Source organism: Bos indicus, chromosome 6 (assembly GCF_029378745.1).
Source record: "Bos indicus isolate NIAB-ARS_2022 breed Sahiwal x Tharparkar chromosome 6, NIAB-ARS_B.indTharparkar_mat_pri_1.0, whole genome shotgun sequence".
Lineage (NCBI taxonomy): Eukaryota > Metazoa > Chordata > Mammalia > Artiodactyla > Bovidae > Bos > Bos indicus.
The window spans coordinates 93,636,217-93,658,612 of record NC_091765.1 but is presented as its reverse complement, the minus strand read 5'-3'; the positions used below and the strand labels follow the sequence as shown (position 1 = coordinate 93,658,612).

The 22,396-nt window shown below is 42.3% G+C and overlaps 1 protein-coding gene across 2 annotated transcripts in view; it reads right to left on the bottom strand.

Moving 5' to 3' along the window:
* Nucleotides 1–22,396, bottom strand: part of FRAS1 (Fraser extracellular matrix complex subunit 1) — a 534,964-nt gene that overhangs the window by 299,839 nt on the left and 212,729 nt on the right. For both annotated transcript variants that reach the window (XM_070791638.1, XM_070791639.1), the window contains exons 5-9: nt 17,983–18,142; nt 15,384–15,517; nt 5,112–5,195; nt 3,365–3,466; nt 2,668–2,859 (exon numbers count right to left, since the gene is read on the bottom strand). In XM_070791638.1, coding sequence (XP_070647739.1) covers nt 2,668–2,859; nt 3,365–3,466; nt 5,112–5,195; nt 15,384–15,517; nt 17,983–18,142 — 672 coding nt within the window. The remainder of the gene's footprint in view (nt 1–2,667; nt 2,860–3,364; nt 3,467–5,111; nt 5,196–15,383; nt 15,518–17,982; nt 18,143–22,396) is intronic.

The following is a 22,396-nucleotide window of genomic DNA, read 5'->3' as shown; positions in this document are numbered from 1 at the left end:
TGGCATGACTACCTTCTTCCATGTCTTTTGCTAGAAACTTTTATTCCCTTACCATTTTATCTCTCATATATGAATGTGAGGTCTTTAAAAAAAAATGGCAAATTGACTTCTTCATTTGAATTCATGCTCAAAGATAATACTAAATATAGAAACATGGAAATAATCCTGTTACGCTATTCTACTGCTGATTTACTTATATTTCGGTGTTTAGGGATTTAGTTTTATACATCAATGACAAAGGTCATGCCACTTGCTCCTTTTTCAACAAAAAAACCCCTGCTATTTCAATGCTATCATAATATTGCTGTTGATAACAATGCAATAATTATTACAATGGTGATGCTACACAATTTTGCCTCTTTCTCTAGAAGTTTACTTGTCTGCACCTTTGTGGATAGAGACACAGACTTATTCTACCTTTGGTATGAAGATTAGAAATCAAATGACCTTGATATATCTTAGAACAGGCAGAAAGTGGGGTAGAATTGAGTAAAAATACCAATAGCGTACTTTTACTGCTCGCCTTGGCAAATGTCATCATTTTCTCCAGGTGCTCCTAATGTATTTTATTCATGTTAATTCCTAATCATTGGTGTCATTGCATATTATAATTCCTATGTATGTATCCTATTTCCCTCAAAAAGCCTGGGAACTCTTGAGATTAAAATGTATCTTATTCATCCTGTTATCTCCAAGCAACACAGAAGTTCAAAAGTGAGTATCCCAGGCTTTCACAAGGTCATTGAGAAAGTGAAAGTGTTAGTCACTCAGTCGTGTCCGATTCTTTGCGATCCCATGGACTGTAGCCCGTCAGGCAATCTCTATCAAGTTCTCCAGGCAAGAATACTGGAGTGGGTTGCCATTCCCTTTTCCAGGGGACCTTCCTGACCCAGGGATCGAACCCATGTCTCCTGCATTGCAGGCAGATTCTTTACCATCTGAGCCACCAGGAAAGACACTTAAGTGACTTTTGCACAAGGTCATTAAGCGTAGCTATTTACAGAAGTATGGCATAGAAAGAAGGCTGAGGGATATTTTTTTGCACAGTTTAGTCTTGGTTAAAATTTCCCATCTGGTAGTACATTCATAGAATCCAGGGTCTTCAAACAATATGTGCTAATTGATTAAAGATCTGGAGAAATAGGCCAAAGGCATTAGAACTCAATTCATAAAGAGAAGACAAGTGGGCCTGGGCGGAGAATGAGAGGCAGGTGAGACAGTGCCATGGGGTGACCTGCAGAACACTGAGACCCATTCCCCTGGCTTCAGCGGCTGCTCCCCACCTCCCTAAGAACAGAGGAGAGGGCCTGGCTTATGCCACCACAGCAGGAGCCATGGAGACTGGCAGGCACTCGCAAATGCATTAACACTGGGGGGGGGGGGAGGGCGCGACAGATTATTTCCTTTGAGTGAGACTCTTGCTATAGATCTGACTGAAACTAGGTGGTTAAGGGACCCACCCTACAAGGATCACCTCTCCCTGATTTTCCACAAACCCTGGGATATCAGACAAATTAAAACCTTGGAAATATCCCAGCATCCTCTGGGCAGACTGCCAAGGCCAGGAAGCCCAGTCTTGGCCCGAGAGAGAGAGAGGGAAACAGAAGAGGGCCCTGACCAGGGTTTTTCTCATCTTCATCCAACCAATCTGATTCCCCTGACATGAAGAAGAGAGATGAAAAGGCATGTGGAGGGAAATAAATCTGCGAAAGGCAAGGCCCTCTTTACCTAAATGTGTCTCAGCTCTGCTGAGACACTGAAGTAGGAGGCAACATGAAAAAGAGCTCTGTCGCTGACAGCCCTGTTTGATAGGCTGTTCCTCCCCAGGAGCCATGTCAAGAGCAGCTGAGACGTGGGGGAGAACAAGAAAGAAAAATGCCTTCACAGACACCCCGTGCTTCAGATCTTCCTAGCTCCCCTCATCCACTCAAGTTTACAACCCCGCGGGAAACTGGTGGGGCGGATGGGAGCAGCCAGGGAGAGGGAGACAACTTTGAAAGCAATTTGTTTTGCAGCGGGTCAAAATTGAGTTCAAAGGGAAAATAAAAAAAGCAATTTCCCTACCATATATATCTACAGTCCAAACACAGGCTACTTTGTTAAAAGATTCTAGAAATTCTGCAGACGGCAGAATGTGGAGGTCAACAGAGTTAATTATTTATGGGGTCTCCCTTCGTGCCTTTTTAAAACAAAAACATAGACACATTTCATTTTCTTTCCTGATTCACAGGAAGAGCCTCCAGGTGCCGGCTCACCACTAAAAGCTGCCAGTGGGGCCTGTGATAGAAGCTGGACCCTCAGAGCACCTGCGGACTCTGCTTCAGAACCAGACTGAGCTGGGCAGCCACCAACGACGAGGCCCAGCTGTGCTGACTGTTAGGCTCCTGTCCACGTCATCCCTTTCTGTGTCCATGTCTCTGGCTCAGGGCTTCCCATCTAACCAGCTGCACCAAGAGCTAACAGCTCCGGGCTAGCTGTTCCAAGCCAATCTGAACAGAAAGTAACGTTTACACTACAGAAGCTCCGTGCTAGGAGACAACTTGAAATTGAGCCATCAAACCTGGCTGTCCCCTCTGCTGGGAAGGGACAGGAGGGAACAGGTGGGGGACCACCGATCATACTGCAGAGAGGGTTTCAAGTCCAAACAGAGATGCCTTTGCTCCTTACCTGGGCACACTCCACTTTGGCACACTCTGCAGTCTGGCAGGTCACTTGGCCACGGTTGCACACGCAGAACTCACAGGCCGAGCCCTTCCACATATCATCCTGGTATCGCACGAGCCCTCTGTGCGAGCAGCTTCCAGCAGGAGACACACAGTCCTCACAGCATTGCCCTGGAAGCCGAGCCCGTCTCTGACCCTGAGGAAGCAGAGAGAAGGGAGGGGAAGGGCAGTGGTCATGAGGGCACCAAAGCATCGGAGCAAAAGGGAAGGACACAAAACACCAAGTTTGTACACTATTTCCTGGTGGCTCAGATGGGAAAGAATCTGCCTGCAATGTGGGATATCCAGGTTTGATCCCTGCAGGGAAGATCGCCTGGAGAAGGAAATGGCAACCCACTCCATTCTTGCCTGGAGAATTCCATGGACAGAGGAGCCTTATGGGCTACAGTTCATGAGGTCGCAAAAAGTCGGACATGACTGAGCAAGTAGCACTTTCACTTTCCCTTACCCCACCTCCCCAAATGGAGGCAGGTTCCCCTCCACCCCCACCTCCTTCCTGGGAGGCAGGTGCTTCCTACCTCTATCTCATAATCTGAGCATCATAACACTGTCTTTCTTCAAGGGACACAATGGACTAAGAAACGCATTTCGAAAATGACCTTGATAAAAGTTGGAGAATCAAGCTGCACACTCCCAAATACCTTTTCGCATCTTAATGGAGGGCAGGGCTGTTTGTGACACCTGACCTGGCCCTGGTCACATGTACACGTGGTGCAGGCATTTTCTTGCCACTGCTCTCCATGCTGAAGAAAGGGGGAAAAAATAGAAAATCAAATGTCACATGTAGCAAATAGAAACCTGAGGCACATAAGACACACAACTTTTTATTAGTTTTCAATTGAGTCACACTGAATGTAATCCTGAGAAATGATAACATTCACACAGCAAGAGGCTCTAAGAAAAAAAGTCAGGAAATGTCCAATGAGAACTTTGGATTCATTCTTATTCAACTAGATTCATTCTGCAGACGCCTTGAGGGCCTGCCTGCTTTATGCTAGGTACACAGAGGCCTGGGAACACTGAGCGTCATAGAAAGTCAGTGTTGCTGGCTAATAGATGGTTTTTCTTTAGCTCTTTGCTGAGAGACCCAGTTCTCATGGCCATATACTCACGTTTCCAGCTTCCCTTGCAGCCAGCCCACAGACTTAGTCCCCCACCAAGGGGACTGCAGGGGAAGAATGCTAGAGGTTGAGGAAAGGACACTCCTCACCCCATAAAAGAAGAAAAGCCCACCCCTTTCTTCCATCAGGCTTAAGTAATGAGTGGGTGAGGACGAGCTGCCTGAAGCCGTGGAAGATACAACGGCTGGAACATGAGGGGACAAGCCAGAAAGCAAATGCCAACATGCTGAGGACGGGAGACTGCAAAGATCAAAAGACAACATCATGGAGACCTGACCAACCCTGCGACTTCCCCACCTCTGGGCTTCCTGCTATGTGAGGTCATAAGTGTTTCATCTTAGCTACATTTAGAGGAGCATTTCTGTTGCTGGCGGCCTGAAACACCGTAACAGATGTAGAGGCTCTTCCTTCCAGGAGGAAATAATCCAGCATGTATGTGTCTACTGTATTAGACAGCAGAGATCTAGTATATAGAAAAATCATTTCCCCATGAGTTGTTTTCATCTAGCCTTCAAGGGACCCATCTAGAATTTATGTCATTCATCCCCTAATACCCTTCCAGATTCTCTGCTGAGAGTCAAAAATCACAATTTCTATTTACTTTTCCTCAGAATGACTGGTAAGCAAGGGAAGTAGTTGGGTTTATTTTTGATAGATTCTTTGCTTTAGAATAATGTAACCTTCTTTTGGTTCAGCTGGGCACTCCCAAGACAGAACATTCATTCGCTCAATTTGTTGAAGTCACTTTCGTTTGGTACCTACTCTGTGCCGGGTAGTCACCTACACTGTCCCAATAGCACTTTCAAGCTTGCAGGCTCCACCACCAACAGACTCCTTGCCCTTCCCTCTCTGTCCTCCCACCCCACATTGCTCCCAACATCACTGTAAGTCAGGAGACACTGTCTTTGAATATCAGTGCATAAAGTCCAACCCAGACAGATATTCCCAGAGGCTCCAGGTTAAGTGTCCACTGACAGTAACCAATGGTACTCCTTTTTCCCTTCAAGATGTGTGAACAGAGAGTTCACCATGGTTCATGAACCAGGTGCTGCTTGCCAGCACATTCTTTTATATTTCTAATCCTCTCCGATTTAATTTTTTCAGAAAGGCTTTCCTTGAAGAGAAGAAAAAAGCCGTTTATGTACTGAGTTACTAATGCTGGCACAGAGTCAGATGAGGGCGGGGAAGGAATGATGGTTAGCAAGGCAGTGAGCAGATGTGTAAGAACGCGTGTCACAACACCTACTAGGGGCACATCAAAGCTTACCTCGTACACTTGGCCAGCAGCAGAGCACGACAGCGAAGAGCACTGTGGACAGCACTTTCCAGGGACTCGGATGACGGTTTCATCCTGACACCCCAAAAAGAGTCCATCAGAAGGCGATATTAATAAAATCCACAACAGTAGGAAAACTCCACTCACAGCCAACTCAAACATGCGCCTCAAAGCAGCCAGAAATAGCAATTTCCTCTCCTTTAGTATTTATTAGTCACCTGGTGCTTTGATAAGAATTAGCACTTCTCAGGGCAGTGTAACTTGAGAAGTTTGCACATTCCTCAACTCTCAGCTACTTCTAAGAACAAATAAAAGCACAGCTAATAGCAATAAGAATAGTACTTCCTTGGACATCTAGGTTGCTTCCAAGTCCTGGCTATTGTAAACAATGCTGCAGTGAATACTGAGGTGCATGTGTCTTTTTGAATTATGCCCAGTAGTGACCTAGATGGGTAGGATGTGAGGGGGATGGGGGGACGTCCAAGAAAGAGGGAATATACATGCTGCTGCTGCTAAGTCGCTTCAGTTGTGTCCGACTCTGTGCGACCCCATAGACAGCAGCCCACCAGGCTCCCCCGTCCCTGGGATTCTCCAGGCAAGAACACTGGAGTGGGTTGCCATTTCCTTCTCCAATGCATGAAAGTGAAAAGTGAAAGTGAAGTTGCTCAGTTGTGTCCGACTCTTAGTGACCCCATGGACTGCAGCCTACCAGGCTCCTCTGTCCACGGGATTTTCCAGGCAAGGGTACTGGAGTGGGGTGCCATTGCCTTCTCCGAGGGAATATACATATACATATACATATATATATATATATATATATATATATATATATATATATATATATATTTAGTTCATTCACTTCACTGGGCAGCAGAAACCAACACAACACTGTAAAGCAACTATATCCCAACTTTAAATAATAATAATAAAAAGAAGAGTAGGTTTTGTTTGCCAAGTACTGTTCTAGGTACTTTATGTGAACCTGTGAAATAGGGACTCTTATTCCCCTTTTAAAACAAGCAAAGTGAAAACCAGAAAGGCTGTGGAACTTACTCAAGGTCACAGAGACACCTTGTCCAAGATGACCAGTAATGGTAAATGATTGGCAGAGAGGACTTCAGAATATCAGCCATTTCAACACTTCAGAACATTTACACTCCCACTGAGTTAGCACTAATCTCAAAGTGAGGGATCCTTCCCTTGATCAACTATCTCCCTGTTCTTCTGGAACTTTATGTGAATCCACACATTCAACTGTATGCATGAAGGAGTCCTTAACATGAAAAAAACCTATCATGCCCTTAAGTACCTTGGGGACTCAGATGGTACAGAATCTGCCTGCAATGCAGGAGACCCAGGTTTAATGTGTGGGTTGGGAAGATTCCCTGGAGAAGGGAATGGCTATCCACACCAGTCCTCTTGCCTAGAGAATTTCACGGACAGAGGAGCCTGGTGAGTTATAATCAAGCAGGTCCCAAAGAGTCGGACACAAATGAGTGACAAACATTTTCATTTTATTCACTTTAACATGAAAAAAAAAAATCAGTCACACCCTGAGATATCTATTAATAGGAATATGGCAGTGCAGAGAAATATGGGTGACAAGCATTAAATGCCCAAGGGACACCCCACCTCCTTATTCCTACAGTCTCAGCTCTAGGGCACCCACCCCCAGAATATCAGACCCTTTGTCTCTGCTGCCCTAAAAAGAATTTTCACAATGATGAGAAGACAAAGAATCAGCTTCTCATTTTGACATCACTACAGCTTTTAAAATGGAAGAAAGGAAGGCAAATTAAAGCCAAAAGAAGAAAGATTAGAATAAACCAAGTTTCAATTACAAAGAAGTGGTAGAATTTATACAGAAGATACCTCCTAAACAGTTATCTGCACTTCTTCTCACAAAAAGCAGAAAATGAGATTGCATAATCATTCAGTTCAGTTCAGTCACTCTGTCACGTACAACTCTTTTCGACCCATGGACTGTAGCACACCAAGCTTCCCTGTCCATCACCAACTCCTGGAGTTTACTCAGACTCATGTCCATTGAATTGGTGATGCCATCCAATCATCTTATCCTCTGTCATCCCGTTCTCCTCCCACCTTCAATCTTTCCCAGCATCAGGGTCTTTTAAAATGAATTAGTTCTTCACATCACATGGCCAAAGTATTGGAGTTTCGGCTTCAGCGTCAGTCCTCCCAATGAATATTCAGGACTGGTTTCCTTTAGGATTGACTGGTTTGATCTCCTTGCCATTCAAGGGATTCTCAAGAGTCTTCTCCAACACCATAGTTCAAAAGCATCAATTCAGCACTCAAATTTCTTTATAGTCCAACTCTCACATCCATGCATGACTACTGGAAAAACCCACAGCTTTGACTAGACGGACCTTTGTCGGCAAAGTAATATCTCTGCTTTTTAATATGCTGTCTAGGTGGGTCATAGCTTTTCTTCCAAGGAGCAAGTGTCTTTTAATTTCATGGCGGCAGTCACCATCTGCAATGATTTTGGAGCCCAAGAAAATAAAGTCTTTCACTGTTTCCATTGTTTCCCCATCTATTTGCCATGAAGTGATGAGACCTTTCTCATTGATCGCTGAGGTAGGCTTTCTTATCTCTCCTTGCAATTCTTTGGAACTCTGCATTCAAAAGGGTATATCTTTCCTTTTCTCCTTTGCTTTTCACTTCTCTTCTTTTCTCAGCTATTTGTAAGGCCTCCTCAGACAACCATTTTGCCTTTTTGCATTTCTTTTTCATGGGGATGGTCTTGATCACTGCCTCCTGTACAATCTCACAAACCTCCATCCATAGTTCATCAGGCACTCTATCAGAGCTAATCCCTTGAATCTGTTTCTCACTTCCACTATCATAATCCATATGGAATTCACTCTGCAAGAAAATAAGGCCAGGGTACTTGGGGGAAGGTGAGGGTGGTGGAGGGTGTCAAATAACCTTAATTTTTCATGGAAACTTCCAGTCATGCCTGTGGTTATTTTAATCCAATTACATATGATCAGCTAGATTAATGCATTACTCTCTATTAGGGATTAATTTTAAACACCTGAATCACTGGAATTAAAATGACAACTGTTTTCTCTGTACTAGGTTACTTTTATTACTGGATGAATCTATAAAAAATATGACAATTGATGTTTCATAGAGTATGTGAAAATTCGACATGGATTGAAATAATTGAGCATTCCTTGACCTCAGCTCTTGAGTTTAATAAAATTTCAGCAAGGAAGTAAAAATAAAGTTTTAGCTGACGTCATATTCATTCTTCAGTAACTGTGATTCATGGGGTCGCAAAGAGTCGGACACAACTGAGTGAACTGAACTGAACGGAACGCTGCATATAAGTTAAATAAGCAGGGTTACAGTATACAGCTTTGATGTACTCGTTTCTAATTTGGAACCTGTCCATTGTTCCACATACGGTTTAACTGTTGCTTCTTGTCCTGCATACAGGTTTCTCAGGAGACAGGTAAGGTGGTCTGGTATCCCCATCACTTTAAGTGGAATACTGTCTGGTATTCCACAGTTTGCTTTCCACACAGTCAAAGGCTTTAGCACAGTTAATGCAGCAGAAATAGATGCTTTTTCTGGAATTCCCTTGCCTTCTCTATCTTCCAACAGATGTTGATAATTTGATCTCCGGTTCTTCTGTCTTTTCTAAATACAGCTTGTACATCTGAATGTTTTCGGTTCATATACTTCTGAAGTCTAGCTTGAAGGATTTTTAGCATTACCTTGCTAGCATGTGAAATGAGTGCAATCGTATGTACTTGGAACATTCTATCATTGCTCTTCTTTGGAACTGGAATGAAAACTGATCTTTTCCAGTCCTGTGACCACTGCTGAGTTTTCCAAATCTGCTGACATACGGACTGCATCACTTTAACAGCATCATCTTTTAGGATTTTAAGTAGCTCAGCTGGCATTGTTTTCATCCCTGGTGGCTCAGATGGTAAAGAATCTGCCTGCAGTGCAGGAGACTGGGGTTCGATTCCTGGGACATGAAGATCCTCTTGAGAAAGGAACAGCAACCCACTCCAGTACTCTTGCCTGGAGAATCCCACGGACAGAGGAGTCTAGTGGACTGCAGTCCATGGGGTCACGAAGAGTCAGACAAGACTATGCAACTAACACACTTTCACAGCTGGAATTCCATTACTTCCAACTCATGGATTTGCCTTTCCAAACCAATATACTATACAGGGACCAGCACACTACAGACAAATGACCAAATCCAGCCCACCACCAATTTCCATAAGCTTTGACCAGAGCACAGCCACCTACACTCATGTACATATTACCTGTGGATGTTTCTGTGCTGTAATGGCAGAGTTGAGTAGTTGTTTCAACTACATGGAACACAAAGCTGAAAACATTCACTATCTGGCTCTTTACAGGAAAAATTTGCCAACTCTAAGTCTAATACAGTACCCTTAGTAATCACAGGAGTTCAGTACAAAAAAAAATATGTATGATTAATGTCATTATAATTTGGGATAGGGCCACCATTAAGGATATACAGTTGACCCTTGAACCAATGGAGGTAAGGGGAACTGACCCATCATGCAATTGAAAATCGGAATGTAATTTTTAGTCAGTCCTAGGTATCCATGTTTCCTCTGCATCTGTGGTTCCGCATCCATGGATTCAACCAGCTATAGGTCATAGGGTATTGTACTATCTACTATTGACAACATCTGCATATGTTCAAACCATGCTGTTTAAGGGTCAACTGTATTTAATTATGGTTTACCATATTCCTTAAATTAAAATACTATGATAAACTTTATAGTATATTATGGCTAATAGTTCGTCACAAAGTATCTTCTCCTATGATACCTCTGAAAATATAAAAATGAGATGAAAACTGTACCATCAAAAAGGAGATCAGACAACCTCCTGCTAGTGCCAAGAGGGGTTGCACGGACCATTAGAATTTTGCTGGCCTTTCTTTGCTTTGTTAACCAAATAGAAATGAGAAGCATCACTTCCTCTGAACTCTCTGACTCTTAGTGCCAAACATAACATGGCTCATCCCCACAGTCTGCGGCCACTAGTACCCGAAGCCATCAGACTGCCCACTGTAGCCTTCACCGCCCTCTCTACATCTAATCAGAGCCCACCATGTAAAAAGGAAACAAAAAGAAAGATAACAAAGTGAATGGGAAATACATGCGTTGGGGGAGGTAGAGGAAGTGATAAAACATGGGGACGAGGACACCCCAAATGTAAAGCACATAGTCACCAAGAAACACGGTGAGAACTCTTGCAAACTAGAGATTAGAGTTTTACGTTTCATGAATTCAAAATTTAAGAAAATTGGGCAGTAGAGACAGCAAAAAAATCTGATCTCAGTAAAGTAGAGCAACATTAAGTTAAAACTGGCCAGACCCTTGGTCAAGGAAACACACACCTTTCTTAGCACTTAGACTTTTATTTTCTTGGGCTCCAAAATCACTGAGGACAGTGACTTCAGCCACACAATTAAAAGACACTTGCTCCTTGGGGGAAAAGCTGTGACAAACCTGCTGCTGCGTCACTTTAGTCATGTCCGACTCTGTGCGACCCCATAGACGGCAGCCCACCAGGCTCCCCCATCCCTGGGATTCTCCAGGCAAGAACGCTGGAGTGGGTTGCCATTTCTTTCTCCAATGCATGACAGTGAAAAGTGAAAGTGAAGTCGCTAGACAGCAATATTAAAAAGCAGAGACTTCACCTGGCCAACCAAGGGCTGCATAGTCAAAAGAATGGTTTTTCCAGTAGTCATGTATGGATGTGAGAGTTGGACCATAAAGAAGGCTGAACGCCAAAGAATTGATGCTCTGGAGAAGGTGCTTGAGAGTCCCTTGGACTGCAAGGAGATCAAACCAGTCAATCCTAAAGGAAACCAATGCTGAATATTAATTGGAAGGACTGATGCTGAAGCTGAAACTCCAATACATTAACCACCTGATGTGAAGAGCTGACTCATTGGAAAAGACCACGATGCTGGGAAAGATTAAAGGCAGGAGGAGATGGGGGTGATGGAGGATGAGATGGTTGGAGGGCATCACTGACTCAATGGATATGAGTTTGAGCAAACTCAAGGATATTGTCAAGGACAGGGAAGCCTGCTGGACTGCAGTTCATGGGGTTGCAAAGTGTCAGACATCACCTAGTGACTGAACAACAACAGTGAACCCAAGAAGCGGGTATTAGCCAAGGGCATGCTGCTTACCTTTGCAGCTTTGAAGCACTGAGTATGAACAGATTTCTCTAAGGCTGAGCAAATAGAAAGAATGGAACTTGGGGGGAAATCCTAAGGCGCAAGCAAAGAGTAATAATACTCTGAAGATTCACAGAAAGGGCAGATTTCTGAACCTACATACTGCGAGATCTCAAATAAAATATTTTAAAACCATTTTGCAACTTGAGTAAGGCAGAAGAAAATACAGTCTTTATTAAAGAAGCAAAAAACAATATAGAAAGAGAAAGCATTGAAATTTTTAAAAATTAGAAGAACCTATGACAGGAGAAAGAAGGAAGAATTAACAGAAAATTAAAGAAATCATCAAATTAAAATCAATATGGAGGCAGGAAACACAAACTCAAGAAGCTCTCCCCATAATGCAGAGCAAAGACACAAAAGTGAAAACAATGAGGCAGAACATGACCAATAATGAGGGGAGATGGTAGAGGAGCAGTCTAAGAATCATAGGTGTTTCTGAGAACTGAGCATAATTGGAACAGACATGACTAATCAAGGCCAGAACTAAAGAAAACATTTCACACCTGGAATACAGACTGAAAGGGCTTCACAATATTCTAGGTAAAATATGTGAAAAGACACCTTCCTTAGAAATACCCTGGGGAAATGTCTTAATTATAAAGATAAAGAAACATCTTGCAAAAATTCAACAGAGTAAACTAACTGATATAACAGAAGAGAAAACAGACCCACCTCTGACTCCTCCACGGCACTAAATTCCAGAATTCAGTGGAAAGGAGATTATAATCTCCTTAAATTTTGGACCCCAACAAATAATCTTTCATGAGTGTAGGCAAATAGGAAATAATTCTACAACACATCAGTGGCTCCAAAGACATAACAATTTTTCACCTTTTTAAGAAAATACCTGAAGATGATGTTCAATTCACTTAGATTAATCAATATTGGCAATGGGAAAATGGTGGTATTGAAAAAAAAAGTGGTAATAGAGCCACAGGAAGAACTCTCATCAGACTGAACAGATCATTTTAACAAGCCTACAAAAATATGAACAGAGACCTCTGTTCACATGGCATCTGGACAAAAGCTGAAGGCAAGCAATTTCAGTGTGAATTTATACTATCCACCAAGGGAACAACCCCTTATTTGAACACAGGAATTACTCCTTTTATCAGAGATAATCACTAACTCCAAAAATCTGATTATAACTACGAAATATATCCATATTTGCCTACCAAAAAATTGGAATGAATTTAAAAAAAAGTTCTACTATGATCTTTTTGAATGGTAGAAATATGGATGATCAGTTCCTTTACTGCTTTTTTCAAGCTTTCCTTAATGAACACAGATTCCTTTTACAATAAAAAAAAAAAACCCTTTATTTTAAAAATCAAATTTTTTTAGAGCTCAAGACTGGAAATACATTTCTTCTGATGAACTTTTTTTTTTAAATACTGAATGAGTTAACTCATATAAAATGCTTGCAATCGTGATTGATGATGTTAGCAATTATTGTTTTGTGATTATTATTAGATGTAAACAATATGTGACTCATCATTTGGGGAGGCGATGTAGTGTAACAGGTAAAAATCGAACTCAAGTGTGGTCTGTTGAAGTTGTAATGTCAAGCTGTCTAGGTTAGAAGCACAGATACTTCCCTTGAGCAGATTATTCAAACTTTGTATCTCAGCTTTGTCTACAGCAACACGGGATGATAATAATAGCTCATACTTCATAAGGTTGTTATGAAAATAAAAAAGATTTTAAATTAATGATTATGACATAATAAATACCCCAAATGTGGGGATGGTGATGGTTAGATGGTGACAATGATTATGTTTCTGACCAAGGCACTAACTCTATCAGTTCAGTTCAGTCACTCAGTCATGTCCAGCTCTTTGTGACCCCATGGACTGCAGCATGCCGGGCTTCCCTGTCCATCACCAACTCCTGGAGTTTACTCAAACTCATGTCCATCAAGTCAGTGAATCCATCCAACCATCTCATCCTTTGTCGTTCCCTTCTCCTGCCTTCAATCTTTCCCAGCAGCAGGGTCTTTTCAAATGAGTCAGTTCTTCGCATCAGGTGGCCAAAGTATTGGAGTTTCAGCTTCAGCATCAGTCCTTCCAAAGAATATTCAGAACTGATTTCCTTTAGGACTGACTGCCTCTTTATATCATCAGAACACCCAATGTTTTAATAGTGATATTAAATCAAGAAAAATGGTTTAAATAATCTGACAGTTGGGTATTTTTGAATGTCAAAGCAAAACTATAAACTTGATGCAAGAGTGCTTAAAATCAATCTATTGTCAAGACTTCAGAATGCTTGCATAGCAATTAGTTCTACAGTATGGCAACAAATTTCGTCTTTTTAAGTTAATTCATGCAAACTATAAGTTAGTACTGTTTGAAGCTAGAGTTTAGCATTTTAAAAAATGGGAACCAGCACTTTCTGGTATTCCAAGCTAACCCATGATATGCAGTCATTGTTGTTTTTAAAGACTTGAAGCAGAAGGTTCACAACGGAGTGTTTCCTCCTTCCCTCCTCCCACCTCCCTTATTGTAATGGTGGTAAACTGCTTAATTAAAGCTTCTTACACAAAAGACTAAACCCTGGGATGTATAAGTCAAAATGCTCCAACAGTACAATATCTTTAAATGTAAGATATTCTGCAACTCTACCAAGAAGCTCATTTGCAATCTGAAAGCTAGGACAAGACTTCATGATGAATGGAGATAACGTGGTAAGTGTGCAGTATTTGCTGTAGTGTGGGTAATGCAATCTGGTCTTTCAATTAGATACATTTTTCCTTTATTTGGCATTTAGCATTTCTAGCCTAATTGCCTTTTGTCTGCCTTAAAAAATATTGCCCAATTGTCACAATATGCAATGTTATTGATTTTGTTTTATTTGACACAAAGTACTGCTCTGTATCAACTGAATGCTGGCTTCCAGCTTTTTCTCAGATCAAAAATGAGCTATTTTTCAACTGGAGGCAAGCTCCTTTCATGGTTATCTGTCAACTGCCAAGGAACATCCATGGGAGCTACTGGAAGAATAAAAAACTACAAAATACCATGGATACAAAATTTATTTGCAATTGACTTTCGCCTGCAAATCTGTATGAAAGAGTAATGTTTTGAAAATCCGATCAGTTTTTTTGTTTGTTTGTTTTACTTTTAAAAAACATTTTTATAGAAGTTGCGCTCTGGCCACGTAAAGTCCTTTTTTTAAGGACTTTAAAAATAAATAAACTTGTTTATTTTTAATTAAAGGATAATTGCTTTACAGTATTGTGTTGGTTTCTACCAAATATCAACATGAATCAGCCAGAGGTCTACCCACGTTGCCTCCCACTCAAACATCTCTCCCACTTCCCCTCCCCCAATCCCACGCCTCTAGACTGTCAAAGAGCCCCAGCTTGAGTTCCTGGAGTCAAACAGCAAATTTCCATTGGCTATCTATTTTACATATGGTAATATATGTTTCCATGTTATTCTCTCCATACATCCCACCCTCTTCTCAGATCAGTTTTAAATGAAGAACAAGTTCCCACTATTTTAAACCTCCCCACAAAAAAATCCTTTGGTAATCTGAACCATTAAGAATTAAATCATGTACATCTGGATGATCAGGTTCAAAGAAACATCTATATGTCTTTAAAAAGCAGTCTGTACTTATATATTGACAAACAATAACAATCCTATCATCTTACTGAATTTTCCAGATGTTTGGCTAGACATTTTTGGAACACCTGCAACTAGAGTTTGGCGGCTCCTTTGTGTGTATCCTGAAGGCTCAGTTTCATTCTGTAACAATTAGCTTAAATGACTGGTAATTAGACCTATCTGTAGCTGTTAAGGGTAAAAGAAATGTCTCAGGGGTGGTCTCCAAAACTATAAGGAAAATAAAACAGCTTTTGCTTCTCGTTTTCAGTACTTGCAAGGCCTGCCTGCCATCATCTCAGAAGAGACTCCAGGTTCCCAAATAGTGAAGTTAACAGTCTGTGAAGGGTCTTCTGAGGCTGTCTTCCTTACCTGGTTACAAAACAGAGGAGGACACTGAGCTGCAAAACACTGGGCGACCCCATTTCTACACACACACTTGGCGCACCGACTCAATGGCCAGTCCTCCCCATCTTGAAACACATGGCCTTCGTAGGAACAGGATTCTGGAAGGTTAGAGCAGTAAGGGTTACTGAGGGTGTTGCACAACCTAGATAGCATATTAAAAAGCAGAGACATTACTTTGCCAACAAAGGTCTGTCTAGTCAAAGCTATGGTTTTTCCAGGAGTCATGTATGGATGTGAGAGCTGAACTATAAAGAAAGCTGAGTGCTGAAGAATTGATGCTTTTGAACTGTGATGATGGAGAAGACTCTTGAGAGTACCTTGAACTGCAAGGAGATCCAACCAGTCCATCCTAAAGGAAATCAATACTGAGTGTTCTTTGGAAGGACTGATGCTGAAGCTGAAACTCCAATACTTTGGCCACCTGATGTGAAGAGCTGACTCATTTGAAAAGACCCTGATGCTGGGAAAGAGTGAAGGCAGGAGGAGAAGGCAACGACAGAGGATGAGATGGTTGGATGGCATTACCGACTCAATGGACATGAGTTTGGGTAAACTCTGAGAGCTGGTGATGGATAGGAAGGCCTGGCATGCTGCGGTCCATGGGATCACAAAGAGTCAGACAGGACTGAGTGACTGAACTTAACTGCTCCATGATCTCAGGGCTGGCTGCATCTATGCCAATGCAGTCACACATAGTCTTGTGCTCTGGGGCATGATGCAAATTAGGGGGCCCTGGGCTTGGGGTATAGCTCTGGAGCCACTGTATGGAGTTCTCAACTTTCTCTCTGAGTTTCCTAAGTGAAGTCTGGTGGGAAATGTAGCATTTCCCCTCCAAACCCCTCTAAACCAGGGGTTTGGAGCCTCAGTTCATGAATGGCCCTACCTCCCCCTGCCTCCTTGCCTTCCTGGGTTCTCAGGAGCCTGAGCCCAAATTTGTGCCCAGTGAAAGCCGCCACCCTCCACCCGTATTGGATACCTGGGTACAGGTGCCTCAGGAGTGCATGCACCCTAAGCACCACATAGCAGGAGGGGTCTAGGGTGCCTGAGGAGGACTCACCCACCCAGCAAATATCCCCATGCCTGAGGGTGGGTGACATTAACAGCAAATTAAAAACATGACAGGCTGAGAAAGATCATGGAAGAAAAACCAAAGCTTCCCCCACCCTGCTTTTTGAACAAGTGAAGTGAAGTCGCTCAGTTGCGTCCGACTCTTTGAGACCCCAAGGACTGTAGCCTACCAGGTTCCTCCATCCATGGGATTTTCCAGGCAAGAGTGCTGGAGTGGGTTGCTATTTCCTTCTCCAGGGAATCTTCCTGCCCAGGGATCAAACCAGGGTCTCTCACATGGTAGGCAGACGCTTTACTGTCTGAGCCACTGGGGAAGTGCTTTTTGAACAAAGGGCCCTGCATTTTTATTATGTACCCAGGAAATTATGGAGTTGGTGCTGGCTGATCCTCCAATCTCTCCAGGCAAAATGCTTCCAATAGATTTTTCTCATGGAGAGTCAATCAGAAATTCTCCTAAAATGTAAGAAAAGAGCCCACAAACCCAGACAGCCCACCCTCCACCCCATCCCTAAACACTGTGGTTGGAATAATTTTCCCTGCAGGCTTATCTGGCCCAAAGTTGGCTGGCTGTGTTTTTCTGGTGGGTGACATCTGAAATGCAGGAGGAATGCACTCTACTTTCATCATTCCCTTACCATACTTTGCCATCCCCGGAATGATTCTCCAGGGTAAATGGTGGCCAGGAATGGAATAACTGGGAATCAGAAAGAAGCCAGAAGTCTTTTTAAAGAGAAAAGGCAAGATTACAATGTAGCTTCCAGGTACTGCTTAAAAAGAGTAATTTGAGCTATTATACACCAGGAGAGAATATAATACAGCAGTGACAATAATTTGTATTTGTCATGAAGTATATGCTACTTAAGTATAAAAATGGAAAGGGACATATAACTCTAAAATGTAATAAAAGGGTACTCCGTCCCAGCATGAATTTTAAGTAGAGGGCTGGAAACATATGCCTGGCTTGCTGGGCTGTGCCTCAGTTCACAGGCAGGCATAATCTGTCCAGCAAAGAGGCCATAAAGACAAATTAAATATTGCTTCCAGCTCAGTGCGTTTTGGAGAAAGACATGAAATCTTAAAGACCAGCCATCAGACTTAGTGTTGTGATACTACTGATACCCAGAAGTGATGTTTGTTCTTCTGTCCACCAAAAGCCGTAGGAACTACCTGGGCCTTATGGAATCATATCAAAGGATCTGATCCTTCCTCCTTTTTTCCTCAAGAGCTGCGAACACAAAGGGTTTCATCCGGCCAAGACAAAATAATAAATCAGAGAGCCTCAGCACCCTAAGTTTGGAATGGAGCTTAAGCATTTGTTCCAACCTCACGGTTTACAACATCACTTCCTGCCAAGTGCAAGGCTATGACTCGGTTCCAATAAGGAATGGGGTCAGGGATCTTTGAGCCACACACTAGGCAAGAAAGAGAAGAGTTGGGATGTCACCAGGTAAACCTCACAGGCAAAGAGGGTCTCTCTCTACAAGCTCATACTCACTCCCAGGGCCCACACAGACTGGGCAGCAGCTCCCTTCGGGGATGAATTCCAGCTCCTGGTGTCCACACATCAGTGGTGGGCATGGTCGGGGGGCACATCTGACTTCCCCGTGAGTGCAAGAGCACGTGCTGCAAGGGGAGGAGGCCCACGCTGTCCCGTGCTGGGTGTTAGGAAAAGAAAAAGAACGTTACTGTGAGAACATAGACTTGCATTTGATCAAACAGAAACAAGCCTTCTCTTAAACAAGGGAATGACGGAGCTCCAATATGACAGAAGAAAGCTCTAGACTTACAAGGTTGACATCAGAGTTTCCAATATTCCAAGGCAGAGACCAATTTATCAATTGATTTTTATTTTCCTTTTTAAAAATTTTGTTTATTTTAAATGAAGGATATACCTGTGGTGGATTCATTTTGATATTTGGCAAAACTAATACAATTATGTAAAGTTTAAAAATAAAATAAAATTTAAAAAAATAAATGAAGGATAATTAATTTACAATATTGTGATGGGTTCTGCCATATATCAACATGAATCGGCCACAGGGATACATGTGGCCCTCTCCCTCCATCCACCTTCCTCCCCACCCCAGCTCTCCAGGTTGTCACAGAGCATAGGCTTTGGGTTCCCCGTGTCGTACACCAAACTCCCCCTGGCTATCTATTTTACATACGCTAATGTATACGTTCCCAATGTTATTCTCTCAAATCATCACCCCTCTCTTTTCCCACTGTGTCCAAAAGTCTGTCCTTTACATCTGTGTCTCCTTTGCTGTCCCGCACGTAGGATTGACAGCACCATCTTTCTAGATTCCATACATATGTGTTAATGTACAATATTTGTCTTTCTCTGACTTTCTTCACTCTGTATAATAGGCTCTAGGTTCATCCACCTCATTAGAACTGACTCAAATGTGTTCCTTTTCACAGCTGAGTAATATTTATCCTTAAGATTTTATGTTTGAAAATTCCAAAAAAGCACAACAATGAAGGAAAAATCACCCCAATCCCATTATTTAAAAAACTTCTATGAGGACCAAAGTAAAATATGCATACATGCATCCATATCTACTGAATTCTTTACACTAGCTACATTATTCTCAGCAGCTCATACTCCGATTGTTTCTTTTTTGCCTTTTACCCTGATGAGTGTCCACACTCCCGTCCTCTCTCTCCCTTCCCCAAGTCTTCTCTCTCTCTCCTATCCCAGAGATCTTATGGTCCCAGGGAAGGTGGGATAGCCAGCAGAAGGCACCTGTCCAACCAGTAAGCCAACTCACTCCTGGTGAGGGTGCCCATCTACACACACCAGAAGTTCCTGGCCCACTTTAGGCTAGGACACCACCTTCCCAAAGCTGGCACTGTACTGATGATCTAACATATCCATGCTTTGATACATAACATTTACTAACTACCAAAAGTATCTAAGGGCTTCCCTGGTGGCACAGATGGTGAAAAATCTGCCTGCAATGCAGAAGACCTGGGTTCGATCCCTGAGTTGAAGATCCCATGGAGAAGAGAATGGCTACCCAGACCAGTACTCTTGCTGGAAATCCCACGGACAGAAGAGCCTGGCAGGCTACAGTCCCTGAGGTTGAGTCGGACACAACTGAGCAGCTAACACTTTTCAAAAGTATCTAAATAAGCCATGCTCAGAGGGCAGTGGAGAATCATGAATGTAAAAAGCTACAAATATGTCGATTGTTTGGGGAAGTAGCTATCAAAATACATTATGTTCTCAATGGCAGAGTGGAATGATGGTGGCCTTTTAAAAGACGTATGCAAAAAAGTGAGCTTAATCAATAAAGTTTCCTCCTACAACATTTTCTTAAATAGTGCCTTCCTCTGCCTGTATTAAGTGTAGTATATGATGAAATCTGATTCTGCACAAATCATATGTAGGCTTCTATTAAAAACATCCCACGTTCTAGGTGCTCAGTCACCTAACTATAATCTGGGGATTTCAACTGTGTCACTGAGAAGCATGGAAAATAAACATCCTCTTGCTACTCCTCAAGCCAGCATCCAGAATAATTATTCCCCCTCTCTCAAACACAAAAGAACTCTGTCTTACCTAAACAAGTCACTATGCCTTTATTGTGCAAGTTGCTGCCAGGTTGCAAGCATGCCAAGTTTGACATTTGGGAATTACTAATAACTTGTGCTATTATTGAAACAATAATAGTAATAGGTTGTCACAGCCATCTAAATTTTGGGGAACCAAGACATTGCCTCACCATCATGAAGATTACTTTCCCAGGACCTACTGGGAGTACCAGAAGACAGAAACGTAAGGAATGTACTGACTTGGATGAACAAAAGGTTTCCGTGGAAGTATATGTGTCCTCGGATCACAGCTCAGTTCTCCCTGCCTTGGGGACTATGCGTGTTTCACCTAATCTTTCTAAATTGCAGTTTCCTGGTAGAGAAACCTGAAATGGTATGAAGATAACCTGCTCACTTGGCTATTGTAAAGGTTGCATGAGGTAGTTGTTAAAGAGGCAGCAAGGGAAGTGGCACGTAGGAGATGCTTAACCCTTTCCCCATGAGTCCATGGCTTTCCTACTCCTTTTCACACCTATGTGCTGCCTGGGATCATGGCAACAGACCGGGATGCCAAGGCCAACTCCTCCCCCATCAATTTTTACTTCCTCTATAATTAAATGTAAAACTTCAAATTTAGTACAGCATATAAATAAATGGGCAAGTCCACAACTGGCTAATAAACTGTTAGCTAATAAAACATAGCAGGAAATTGACCTTTATGCTTTAAAAGGCCTAAGCATAAAAGCAAAGGAAGAAATGGTAGGAGAAAAACTGATACATTCTGATGAGTTAAACTTTTAAAAGTCAAATATAGTGAATACATTGGGAGAAAAATTTTAAAGGTAAATGACAAACATTTTTTTTAATGACAAACATTTTTTCTAAATGCAGATCATTAATTAGAATTATACTCTAATATATAAAACCATTTACAAGCAATAAGAAGAGACTGGAGGTGAGATCAAAATGATAGAGTAGGCAGATTCTGAGCTCACTTCCTCCCATGGACACATCAAAATTGCAACTACATATAGAACAACTCTCTTTAAGAACAACCTGCAGGCTAGCAGAACAGCTCTTCTACAATTAAGGATATAAATAAAAAACCTCATCAAGATGGGTAGGTGGGGACACATACCCTTGGAAGGGAACCCAAACGCAGAATGGAATATCACAAACTTGGAGGACCTCCCTAAGGAGTGAGGAATTCAAGCTCTACACTGGGTAGAGCTCTACACTGGGTCCCATAGCCCTGGGACTTGCTCTGAAAAGATGAGGCCCCACAACTGGATTTGAAAACCCGTGAGATGGACATCTGTGAAAGCCAGAGAACTATAGGAAACCAAGACTCCCCCTTAAAGGGCTTGTGCACAAACTTACTCTCTCTGAGTCCCAGCACAGAGGCAGCAGTTTGAAAAGTTGCCATTCTAGTCAGCCTGCTAAGGCAGCCCCAGCCCACCCTCGAGCCTGGGCCCACTCCAACTCTAACCATCCCACCAACATGGCAACCCCAACCCAGCCCAGGAGAGCCATGGCTGGTGTCCACTTCAGCTCCAGGCATCTTGGCAGGGATGCCTCAGCCCAGCCTAAAAGGCCCTAAAACCCACCCCACCCTTTCTGCTCCACCCTTAACTGGCCTGCCAAGTTTCATGTGCCACCCAGCACATGAAACCTACATTGGAAACACTTCTACACAAGACCACAGCTCCAAGAGCAGGAGAGATAACAGTTTCACCTAATTCTCAGGAATAGACACAGAAAATCAAATGAAATGAGCATATAGTTCTTTCCTGTTCCAAAGGAAAGAATGAGATAAAACCCCAGGGGAAAAAAACTCTAATGAAATAAAGGTAAGTAAATTACCTAATAAAGAATTTTAAAAATTGAATTCTCTATTATAAGCATCATAAAGATGCTTATAGAAATTAGGAGAAGAATGGCAGAAAACAGGGAAAACTTCAACAAAGAGTTAGAAAATATAAAAAAGAAACAATCAGAACTGAAGAATACCATAGCTAAAAAGAAAAATACACTAGAGGGTGTCAAGAGCATTAGATGATATGGAAGAATACATAAGCAACATGAAAGACAAAGTAATAGAAATCACCCAATCACTACCGCAAAAAATAAAAAAAAGAATTTTTTAAGATGAGGATAATTTAAGATAGTATCAAGCATGCCAACATTTGTATTATCAGGGTCTCAGAAGGAGGAGAGAGAAATAAAGGGGCAGATAACTTACCTGAAGAAACAATGGCTGTAAATTTCCCTAACATGGGGAAGGAAACAGCCTCAAACAAGATGAATCCAAAGAGATCCACACCAAGACAGATCATAATACGGCAAAAGATAGAGAATTTTAAAGGCAG